The sequence below is a fragment of the Parambassis ranga genome, chromosome 18, assembly GCF_900634625.1.
Source record: "Parambassis ranga chromosome 18, fParRan2.1, whole genome shotgun sequence".
Classification (NCBI taxonomy): domain Eukaryota; kingdom Metazoa; phylum Chordata; class Actinopteri; family Ambassidae; genus Parambassis; species Parambassis ranga.
In genome coordinates, this window is record NC_041038.1 from 5053845 (window position 1) to 5066111 (window position 12267).

The following is a 12267-nucleotide window of genomic DNA, read 5'->3' on the forward strand; positions in this document are numbered from 1 at the left end:
TAAGATCTCACCCTGGCAGGTGCAGCACAGAGGGAACTGGAACGCTCCAGAAGTGCTCCTTTTGGGGTATTTTAGGAATTTGTTCTGATAAGAAGGTTGTAAGATTTTTTTAAAGCACTTTAGCTGGTATCAGCTTTTGCTTTTAAACGTTATTTTTATTTTGGTCGCTCTCTTGATGACAGCGTTCTTTGTAGCTGGTGCTGTTTTTGAGGTGATAAAGTTCTTGCAGAAGTTATCTGTGTGTGCATTATAGCTTGAGTTTTTCAGAAGTGTGCGTGTGTCAGTGTGTAAATGTGTGTGTGGATTCAGGGTGGGGGTGTTTTTCCCTCTCTCCCCTCCCTTTAAAGGCCAGTGTGACATTTTTGTTCCTAAAGTATCTCTGCACAGCAGCATGTGGAGTCTTGTAGCTAATGTGAAAAGCACTAATACGACTGTAGCAGCATGCCTCCGCTGCTGATAGCAATACAAGACAAAAAAAGTCATTTATAGTCGGGGGTCCAGTCTTAAAGTAAGTTGCTATTCCTGGAGCCACATTTAAAATGTATGTCAGTAGGGTAATAATACTTTAAATGTGTCTAAGGGTTTCTTATAGCAATGACATTTTGGAGACGATGACTATACTTGGCACAAGCCTAACTAAAATATTTTCCTACTTTTCACCTGTAATTAAAGTTGCTAACAGTCTGGCAAAAAGACATGATAGAGAGGAGTTGTTGTCCACCTTTGATCATTAATCATTCAATAATATTGATAAAAGCTAAAACTTAAAGCTTTACTAATTAATGATCTGTATCAAAAATGAGAACATGGCAAGGTTTTTGGGACAATCCTGTCCCTGATTCAATACAATTCATCTGTTAAATAAGCACCTTTTCTTTCTGGGTTTACAATGGCAGTATATCAGCATGGACAGAATAGGTTGCATTAGTACAGCAACAGCTTTGCAGTTCCCATCAGATCTCCGGAGCTTATTGTTTTAGTTTTTACAGCTCACATCAGTATCCCATCAACATGTACAGTAAATGTTGCACTTAGGTTTAGCATGTAGCCTGGAGACATTCAGCTTTTTGTGGGTTTATTCATCTGTAACTTTACAGGGCACATTTTGCCCAGGCACAGCCTGTTTAAACCTGTGCCTGTGTTGTGCCTGTGGGTCAGGTATGAAATTTGTGTTCCTCTATGGCAGCAGCAGAGGTGGTCACAGCACTGAATCATGTGTGACTAGCTGCATAAGATAATCGGCACAATTGCACCCCTCTGATTACACAATGCTGACCTTTGAAAATGCAGAGTGAGACTTGTTTTGGTGTTTGTGAATAAGAAAAGGTTGCATAATGAGAAGTTCTTCATAGTGCAATCTCCTAACGGTAAACTCCATGAAATGGTTAAAAAAAGATGTACAGTAAGTTATCTATGACCTATAACATCCTCTATACTCAGCTGGCAAGTATGTATTTAGGTAACCCACTGACTGGCACAGGCAGGTTCAGACTGCTGTAATTGGTCTGTGTGTAGGAGCCGGAGGAGGAGGTGATAACCTGACAACCAGCAGTGACCTCTGGCAGCACAGGCTCCAGCTGAGCTGCTATTACTGATAGCATGAAGGAGAGAAGAAGCAGAAAAAAACAAGTCAGAGATGACATTCCTCACTCAGGACACTCACTGTGCAAGGGAAGTCACATCATCCCTCTGCAGTATTTCTCTGATTTATGTCACCATGCTGTCTCCCCCCATATCTCTTGCACATAATAGTGCTACTGCCTAATCATACCCACAATGTAAGAAATGCATGTCTTCATCCCACACATGTCTCGACTATGATCGTGGAGATTGTTAACCTGTTTTTGACAAGTGTATTTTTCCATAGGTGACTGCAGATAACTCCAACATGTCTGCTTTCACTGCCTGTGTCAGTGTGGTTAGTTCCCATGGCCATGCTTGTAAGCTCAACACATACAGTAAATCAGCTGTCAACCTGCATGTTCTGGGTGCAGCCACATAGTGAAAGACAAGGCTTCACTCCTAAAATCACATTAGGACAATATGTAACTATATGTGCTTAAACCTTGTTGCCTGTAGTGTTGTACATTAGGCTGCAGTCTCCCTAAGGCCAGCCCACCTATGTCCTGTTTTTAGACACAAAGAGCTGCGTGTTGACCTCTGACCTTTGGCCTCCTCTTACATTGATAGTAGTTGTAGCAGTTTCAGAGTGCCTCTCTATCCTGCAACCTACAAAGTGGTGAATACAGCTTGCAACATGTGAACTAGCGATGTTAGATGAAAATAACTTTACAGTCGTATGTTCTACACATTTGCTGAGTATGAATGGGGTTTTACAGTGTGCATATTTACATGTTCAAATTTAGGTATGTAAAAGCTGAAGCACTTTATATCTATGGGTCCATAGGGAGAGCTATAATTGGCTGAAAACTGCCCCAAGCCACTTTCAAATTATCATCCAAGGTGTGTGTTGTATACAGATTAGCTGACCTTGATCACCATATATAATGGAAACATGGGGAAATATGTATCATAGTCACAGTTTTGTCTGCCTGAGCTTAATGAATTGGAAAAGGCTATATTTGTTATTATGTACCTCTTTTCTATACCTTTGGTATTTGGTGCCTCACATCTGGTTATTATCTATTGTATTATTTGCACTCCTGCTGATCTCAAAGCTGTGTTCATCAACTGATGTGTGCACAGCTTTTAATATCAGCAGTGCAGTTGCTAGTAAACAGACTTACTGTTATCCCATCCAGGCACCTCTGAATAGAATTTACTCCTTCAACTGAATCACAGTTATGTGAAACAAGTCAGATCTTCATTGGTTTCAGGGCAAGAGTTCATTCTTGACCTTGGAAAGATTTACAAAAAAAACTACGTAATTTGTACTTTCTGGCATGTTGTACAGCTTTCAGCTACATCATATTTTGTGCAGCATCCCTCTCTCTTAATTTTCTTCCCTTTCCATTCCTTTTACACTGGACAAAGTAATAGCAGAATGACGAATGTTTTTGTGGACAGTTGGTGAACAAAATTTGCCTTTCTGTCTATTGGTCTTCTACAATGTGTCAAGGTTGTGGCCACAATAAACAAACTCCTGTTTAGCATTAAAGAGTGAAGAAAACACAGAAGAAGAAGCAGAAAAAACCTTGATCGAGGTTGTTGACATGCAGCTTGAAAGCTAGCCAGGGGGCTTTGAATTAGATTTATTAGCTTGTTAAGCTTGTTGTTGTTGTTGTTGGCTGGCTTTACTTTAACTTGGCAATAGCAACCCAGGGTAATTTCATGTAATGTCACCTAAAAATCTGACGTAAACACAAGCTTTAGCGGTAAGAGGCCACTGTGAAAATATTATTTAGGTTTTTGCTTATTGATAAGTGTCTTTTTCAAAGTGAGAATGTTCATTTCTCAGAAAAGGCAGAATTCTGATCACACACACACACACACACACACACTAGTTCTCACTGTCTGTGTTCAGACCTGGCATTGCCATTGTCCTTTATGTTTTGTGTGCCTACTTTGCTAGCTTTGCTGACACATAGAAAGCCCTGTTGTCATGGTTACCACCTGAGGGCAGTGCTTGTCTCCATGGCAACTGGGAGGGGTGAGGATGCTCCCAGCCTGGGCACATGGTCCCTCGCTGTGCATGTGTTAGGGACGGTTTAGGTGATGGGTTTGAATTATTGATACGGCTTCTGGTGCTCAGCAGAAGAAGACTGACTTTGTAAATGTTTGATGTTGTGTGTTGGTGGGGGAGCTTTAACATGGCACTTTGTCACGCCTGGCAGGTTTGATTAAGTTATGAAGTAATGTGTCAAGACACATTGAAACATAAGCAGGAACACACAGAGAGGACTGTAAATACAAACCAGTTCCAGAATAACAGGGACCTTCATGCCTGTTTAATTTCCTTTTTCATTTCTTCATATTAAGATTTATCCCAGACACGACCTTCATGTAACTGTAAGCCTGTCTGAGCAGATTTCTCTGATTTGTACATCACGTTCAGAACTTCTCCCCATCAGAGAGCCACAAACTGTTTAAGCTTCTTATAACTAGGAGTTACGAAACTATCTCTGTGGGATGCACAATTCTGCCTTTTCTCTCCTGTGCTAAGTGTTTTCCATTCAAAAGCCACAGTTGTCTGAGGGTCCTGTTGGTCTAAGTGTCACTATAGCAACCAGCCAGTCACAGAAAGATGATTAGAGCAAGGTCTTGCATAATGTGACTGCAGCTCTGAGGGGAATGTGAGGATATTATCAGGAGTGATTGTTGTAATGGCTGCTTTGTACTCTTGTGTTCTGCTAGAAAACAATGCTAACTCTGTAACTAAATGCGAGGCAGCATGGTTTAGTAGAGCTACTGTAGAGTATGTAGTTTATAAGATTCCAAATTATAACCTGTAACTGTACAGATATTGGAGTGGACTGGAATTTCAGAGATGATACTGGTTCAGGGTGCAAATGTTATAAAATGTTTTTCTGTACCTGAAGCTTTTTATCACTAACTATGACCTTATAATTTCCTTGTTGACTCATCACTCATATACATTGCCTTCGGCAGACCTACATTCTCATCATGTCCAGAAGCACCTTTGGTGTGGCATGCTCCTTCTAGGTGAAGGAGATCTTTCAGTATGTGGGATCTTGAGCCATAAGGAGACGCTCTCAGTTGACTAGTCAGAAAGAACAATGAGATTTCTTTGCTTGCCAGTCTTACAATCTGTGATTCAGGAGTCAGGAGTTTGGAAATCCAGGGGACTCTCCAAAAAAGAGTCCTCATTATTTAGAGACGCCAGTTGGTTTAGGCATCTGACAGGGGCCACCTGGATGGAGTCCCTTAGGACCTGTTGGAGGGCTCCCAGCTGGCGACTGGGGTTCCCTCAGGAGGAACTGGAGGAAGTTGCCTTAGACAAAGTCTGGACATGATGTACTGAGCTGTGTGAAGGATGGATGATTCAGTTGCATTGTATATTTTATCTGATGGTTCAGCTTTCAAAATGCAAATAGAAATTTGTTCTGAGGGGCCAGGGGCTCTAAAAGCTTGCTTAGAAATCAGTCAACTGAAATAATACACATCTTAAGCTGTACCCTGCAGTATTACATGTATAGAGATGTTTTTGAGATACAGTATTGACATTTTCAGTAATTAGCTATTGAATGTACCTGTGATGCCAGAAGTATTCTATGCAGCTGTATAAAAAGTTTTTATATTATGTTGGAATAAGCCAAAAGTAATGATTGTCCGGATTGTAATCCTAAAAACTTCCACACAGCAGTGTAATCCATGCAGAATCCTCAGCTCGGTCCCTTCAGGTGATGGTGTTGGTGTGAGTGATGCAGTGCAGTTCTTTGCAGCAGCCACTCAGTCGCTGACTGCAGGTCAGCTGCAAACATCAGACCACAGTTATCACTATGTGTGAGAAGTGCTGCAGTGTCTTTGCTTGTTTTATACATCATCAGCGCTGCATTATTTTCTCTGATCTCCCAGGAACCGCCTGACTGAGTGACAGACTGGGATGAAGGAAAGGACAGCTGTCAGAAATAATTTTAGGCAAAACAGAATATCTGCAAAAGCGTTCATGAGCAAGACAAATCTGCATCAGCCTTGTTCCTGCGTTTGACCTCTGACCTCCCAGCGGAAGTAGTAACGCAGTTTGAATGCAGTAAAAATAAGCATCGCGCTGTGTTTTTCCACAAGAGGAGCAGAGAGATGGGAGCTTTGAACTCTCTGTATGTGTGCCAGGATTTAGCTTTAGTGAAGAGGAAAATGCTGAATCACTCTGCGTTCTTACAGTCCTGGTCTGTTTCCAACTGCAGTTCACTCAGCATCCAAACACAGACAGGGAACATGTCCTTCCAAAGGGACACAAACATTGTGGTGTACTTAGAGAACGCTCTATGTCTATATAAAAATGCACAATTACCACATGCAATTATTAATTGTGATACCCTGCAAACAATTGTTACATAAGGTGCATACTGTAAACATGACTCAGGACTGACCCATAGATATGATGTTGTTTATTTGTAAAGCACAATGTCATGCAAATATGTAAATGAGCTGTAAAGGCACCATTTAAGTCTAATTTTGTATTTCAGTGTGTTTGCATACAATCTTCAGCACTATACACCTTCCATGTTGGAGAGGTTGGTATATAGCTTTGACTGGATGGCTAAAATTGGTGTTGCAATAGTATACTTTACTTTTTACTTATTTTGATCAACCACAAGAGGCCATGTGGAAGCTTAAAAAGTTTAAACAAAGGAGGTCCTAGAACAGATCCTTGTGGGACACTACGAAAAACGTTGTGGTGTTACTTGGAAACATAGATTTTAATAAAAGATTGTCAACTCTTCTACCACCAGTCCTATGGTAGAGTCCTATACAATGCCACAGAGTGAACGGTCAATGGCTGGCTGTGTTTGAGTTGATATCAGGTTGACATCCTGACAGTGTTCAGCAGTCAAAGACAAAATGTGGAGTTTATGTACATATTATTCACCTTCTCTTCTTCTCTGTTTCTTTCAGTCGGACAGTAACACCAGTTTCCTGCGAGCAGCGAGGGCAGGGAACATCGACAAGGTTTTGGAATATCTGAAAGGGGGCGTGGACATCAGCACCTGCAATCAGGTAGGAGATGACTAACGTCACATCTGTCACACACACAGCATTTAGTGTTAATAATAGTCACACTTGTGTCCAGTGTTTACTGTCCTTTTACCGTTGCTTTGGTTTCCATCAGCTGCTGTTGTGAAGGTCGTGTACAACACTTGGACGTACAGTACTCTTGCGGCTAAAGCCAGTGCTAACTCTTTAGCACAGACTTTGCTGAGTGATAATTGGCCTCACATAAGTTTTAATTGCTGCTTTGTGTGTTAGTGTTAATCTCGTTATTATTATATAATAATGTCATTCCTATCAGAGAGGCAACTGTGCTTGATCGGAGAGTTTCTTTATTTAGGCTTACTCATTATCTAGTTTCCTCTAAGCCCATTAGCATTCCAGCCATGGTTGAAGTGGGGGGGGGTAGGCTCTGAAACCTGATAGGATGTAAACAGTCCTGTCCTGGCAACAGCCATAATGAGCAACCTGGTAAACAAAGGTCACATGGAATGGAAATCTAAGGGTTGCCAGTGACCCTGTGGTGTGTGGGTAGTTTGTTAGAGGATAAAAAGGTAAGGAGTGATGCATGGATCAAGTTCACTTGCAGATATTTTAATCTAGACAGTTTGGGTAAAGCTTTGAAATGGTTAAGGCCAGTTAGGAAGGTCAGCTTATTAAAATCAATATGATATAATATATATAATATGAAGCAGGAGGCAGAGACATACATAGAGACCAAGGCTGTCTTCTTTCCTTCTATAAATAAGACATTTCAGTCTCACACACCATAAACTATACGTACTATAGAGGGAGGACACTGTACCTGTGATGACAGATACTAATAATAATGTCTTATGCTTGAACCTGCCAGCAGGGATGTGTCTGTGCTCTCAGTCATGTATTGATATCACAGTTAAGAGCCTATAACTCAGGAGATTCAGCTGCATCTCATCAGCAAATTGACTCAAATTGACACAATTGTCCAAGAGCTGGCTGAGTTTTGATTATGGCCATTTAATGTAGCTGTGTGTTTGAAGTAAGACAATCACTGTATCCCACTTAAGTGCCTACATTGATTTTTTTAAAACCATACAAAGACCTCCATATATGTAAGGGTAACAGCCAAAGAGCATGCAAGCAAGGGTCACTAAATCCACCTTAGGTTACGCCCCTTCAAAAGACCCGGTCCCTAAGTGGAGACAGACCCTGTGTGTTTAAATGGCAAAGCTCTCTTGTTTGAGTGTCTTCAAGGAAACAACAACAGCTTACTGTCCTGAATGGTAACAGAGTATGGACTGACACAAAGTGCAGACCTAAATGCCATGTGCTACAGCCAATCATTTTGTTCTGAAGTTCACATTTGAATGAATGAGAACTGACATGTCATTCGTCCGATTTCATTCGAAGGCAGACTAACAAACTCTTTCACATCATAAAACCGATGTGTTTGTCCAGTGCCTCTGCTGACTCAATGTCGCTTGTGTTTTAATTGAGAACCCTTACAAAATAAAAAACACTAACAGTTGCCTTGTAATACAAACTACAAATGGAGTGACACAACTAAGAGCCAAACAAAGGCTGACAGATAGTGAGTCAGAGCTGCTGCTGTCAGACTCACATAGACTATGATGCCAAATACAACTATTGTCACCTCAGTAGATGGATGTGAACATGGCATCAAATGTTTATGTTCACTCTTGTTGCTGTTTTAAATGGCAACATAAAGGACATTTGACCCTGAGCTTTCTTTGTGATTTGTGGAACACATAAATGTGCAAATCGATCACGTTGACAAGAAAGAGGCCATAACATCAGTCAGAACTGATGGGTTGACACCTATGGGACTTTAAGGATTCTATTACTATGATGCAGTGTTGTGACTAGTTACCAGTAAATGGTTTTTGATACACAGAGGACTTACCTGTCTCAGTGCTCATGGACTGATGGTTTTTTAGATGTACAATATGCTGATTTTTAATATTGTAGTTGTCAGGGTTATATTAGTCATAAAAATATATATTTTATTGTTTATTAACTATTACTACTACAAGCCACTTAGTGTAAAAACATTATTTGACCTACTTCACCACCATCTGCTCAGCTGTGATGCTAACACTGCTACATGTGCAGAGAGTTAACATAATACTGCAAGTTTTACTGAGGGTTTTGTGTGGAAAATTTTATTTAGCATCACGCTACGCTTAACATTTCTTTAATTATTTTGTGAGAGAGACTCTGAACCTTTAAAGTGACTAATGGACATTAGTGTTTTACTGTGATGTGATGCTGATTATAGCGCTGATGAGCTGCTATTTACTCGGATTATGACTGGTTCGCTCCTCTGAGATGACTGCACCGTGTTAAATTAGATGTTCACCACATCACATTTGCATTGCATTGAAACTGCTGGTGTAATAGATCGCACAGATAATTGGGAATGGTCTCCTAAGTGATTGTGTTCCTGTGAGCTGACAGAATGAGGTGGCTGGTATTATAGATGGAGGAGTGGGTGGACAGGGTGCGGAGCATGATGAAGGGGTTAGTGGGTAACTGGAGGTGAATGGAGGGCACAGTGGAAGGGTGTACAAAGATGAACTGGACCTAAGAGGGTTAATGGGAGGTTGTAGTTTTACAAGTATTAGCAGCGTGTGCTCCATACTATAGACAGAAAGCCAGGGAATGCATGAGGATATACTGCAGGCTTCTGTATACAGATAACATATAAATGTCATAAGTGGCCAAATAAAATTTTCTACCCAAATAATTGATGGATTTGAACTGGTAACCTCTATCCGTTGTATCCTTTGAGAGGAATGGGACAGGAAGAAGTTCATGCCTGCAGTCTGATAGGAAGCACAGCTGAAAAATGGCTTTTTATTTTTTTTTATGGGAATACAGTGACAGGTGCTACTTCAAACAGATCGTTTGATGCTTGTTCTGAGAAGAAAAAATACGCTTCACAGGTTTGCTGTTATGTTCTCCCCTGCTGTTTTATGGCTGTCATAAATTTTCTTCACATGCCATTGAATAGGTTGAATAAAGCCATTTATTTCTGCAGCACTGTGGCAGCTACAGTTAATATTGGAGGATTGAAGGGTTAATGGATCCCTTAGCTTTTCTGCATTAGCACTGAAATTATTAGCATTATTTTTAACTAGTGTTCATTGTGGCTACAATGATGTGCAATATATCAGACAGGTGCACAGCATATTCCACTCTCCCTGTTAAACAGCTTCCTCCCAGCTGTGGAATACCTCAGAGCAAAAGCAACTCAAGCACAGTCAGATTACTCTAGAACGAGGATTCGCTCGCTTTGGGATCCCACAGGCTGCCTCTATAGGGACCTGAGGAGTCCAGTGGGACCATGAGCCTCATGGGTGTTTGTGACGAAGGGCTAGTTTGGCAGTCAGAGAAAAGTATTTATCGACACAACAGCTCTTTTTGTGCAGAGACCCAATGCTTGTGATGCTAAAAAGATTATTGAATAATATTATGTTTGTTTTCATTTATTTATTTTTACTTCTTTTCCCTCCAATGTGCATCTATTGCTCTTCATATATGTATTTTTTTTGTTTTATTTTGCAAATTAATCAGACAATTAAATGTATATTTATGAAAAGGTATCTACTCACACTGACTCTCCATTAACCAACCATGAAAACAGTTCATGTCTTTGCAGAATCTTCCTAACACTTATGTTTATGTGTCAATCTGCCAGTTTTCAAGCTCATTTACTTGTGCTGAGTCATATCTGTCAGCTGTCCCGCCTCCTCCCTGCAGCACACAACTCTCATCTGTCAAATATAGATATGAATATAGAGGAAATGAGTGGTTTACAACTTGAAACTTGCACGTGTATCACATGAAAGGGAAGACTGAAGATTTATTTGCACATTCAGCTATTAAAAATCAATACCAAAATATTTAATGTAGTTCGGAGCTCTTCCGAATGAGACAAGTAGATGTTTGTGTGACAGAGAAATACACAAATACACAACTCTATATATAACTTTATACTGAGTACTGGCTCTGCTCCACAGCAGCATAACATAGCACAGCTTCTAACACAACTCAGATAGTCAGCTTTGATATTCCACTCTCCACATGTGAGAGTGAAGGAGTGCAGTGTTCAAAAGATGGACACACAGAAAGGCAGTCAGGCTCACTTAGCCGTGGACCTGGAGGAGGAGGTAATCCCTTCTCCTTTCAATTTGGATCTACCTTTTTGTCATTGTGGGGTCCTAGTACTTCAGACCTGACATTTCCTCCCCCGTGTTCTTTTTTTCTTCTTCCAGAATGGACTTAATGCACTGCACCTGGCAGCCAAGGAGGGCCACGTGGATCTGGTGCAGGAGCTACTGGAGAGAGGTGCATCAGTGGATTCAGCCACAAAGGTAAGATAACTCATCCTCCCACTGAGCAGACTGTAGAGACTGAAAAGATGAAAGAAGAGAGAGTTTACAGTGCTGACCTGAGGGTTCTCATCCTGAAGAATAGTCAGCACAATAGTCAGCTGAAAAATGATATAACATGTTTTAGTCAACTTTGCACAAATAAGAAAGAAATGCTGAATCTAAGTATACAAAAATCTATTGTGTGGTCAATACATGTAATCCAGGAAGTACTGGCAATAACAGCTGTGTTGTAGGTGTGATGATGGCCTATGGTGACAGCAAGAAGTGACTTTGCATTTTATGTATATATTTTCTTTCCAAAGGCCTGACAACTGCTACTTTCTTGCTTTGAAAAGTCCTGCATCTTGTGTTTTTTTCTTTCACTATTTATTGATTAGGCTTAATGTGACAAAAGAAACTATTTTAAGGGGTGTTGTTTGATTTAGGCTGTATTATACAACAGCAATGCACTAAATAAAAGTACTCAGTAGTGCAATAAAAAACAAAATCAAACCACAATTGTGTCCGGCTAGCCAGATTGTAAAAGTAAATTAAACAAAGGCATTAAAATATCTTTGAAAAGACTTTAAAAAATCAGATGCACTTTAATCAGTGACATCACTCAATGAAAAATACACATCATTTAGTGTTGACATAGATATATGGAGAAAGTGAAGAGCCACAGTAAGCTGACATGTTCAGTGGAGTAGTAAACATGGAGGCTTGATGCTTATCATTCCAACTCCTGAAATTAGAGAAGGCCCAGCCTGATTACTGAATGCTGTAGTGACTCATATTGGTGTCGCTCCAAAATGCAACTACGTACTACACGGCAGTTGTGTAACAGCATGGTGTGATGTGAGTGATAATTAGTGTAGGCAGGAATATTTCACATTTTACTGAAGTAAATCCTCTGAAATCAGACCTGACAGGATTTGGCAAAAAAAACATAGTTATTTGGCTGGTCTGTATGATCCATTTACTGGTAGTTGAATATCTAAATCAGGTGGAGCTCCGTTTTATATCCACATTGGTAACACCTGTGAAAAAGATACCACAAGAAATCCTGACACTTTGTCGTGGTCATCAGGATTTTAAAGCATTTTATGTTTTCCTTTTATCCAGAAAGGGAACACAGCACTTCACATATCCTCTCTGGCTGGTCAGGCTGAAGTCGTGAAGATCCTGGTCAAACGAGGAGCTGACATCAACGCACAGTCTCAGGTGAGTCTCTGCTACTCAAAGTATTTCATCACTTCTA

General features: G+C 40.4%; 1 protein-coding gene across 21 annotated transcripts in view; it reads left to right on the forward strand.

Moving 5' to 3' along the window:
- LOC114450699 (ankyrin-2-like) overlaps positions 1–12267 on the forward strand; it is a 124009-nt gene that overhangs the window by 64893 nt on the left and 46849 nt on the right. For 20 of the 21 annotated variants that reach the window (XM_028429009.1, XM_028429008.1, XM_028428988.1 and 17 more), the window contains exons 2-4: positions 6538–6639; positions 10908–11006; positions 12132–12230. In XM_028429009.1, the coding sequence (XP_028284810.1) occupies positions 6538–6639; positions 10908–11006; positions 12132–12230 (300 nt within the window). Of the gene's footprint in view, positions 1–6537; positions 6640–10667; positions 10803–10907; positions 11007–12131; positions 12231–12267 lie in introns of those variants that run through there. The other variant, XM_028428999.1, reaches the window with a different exon arrangement.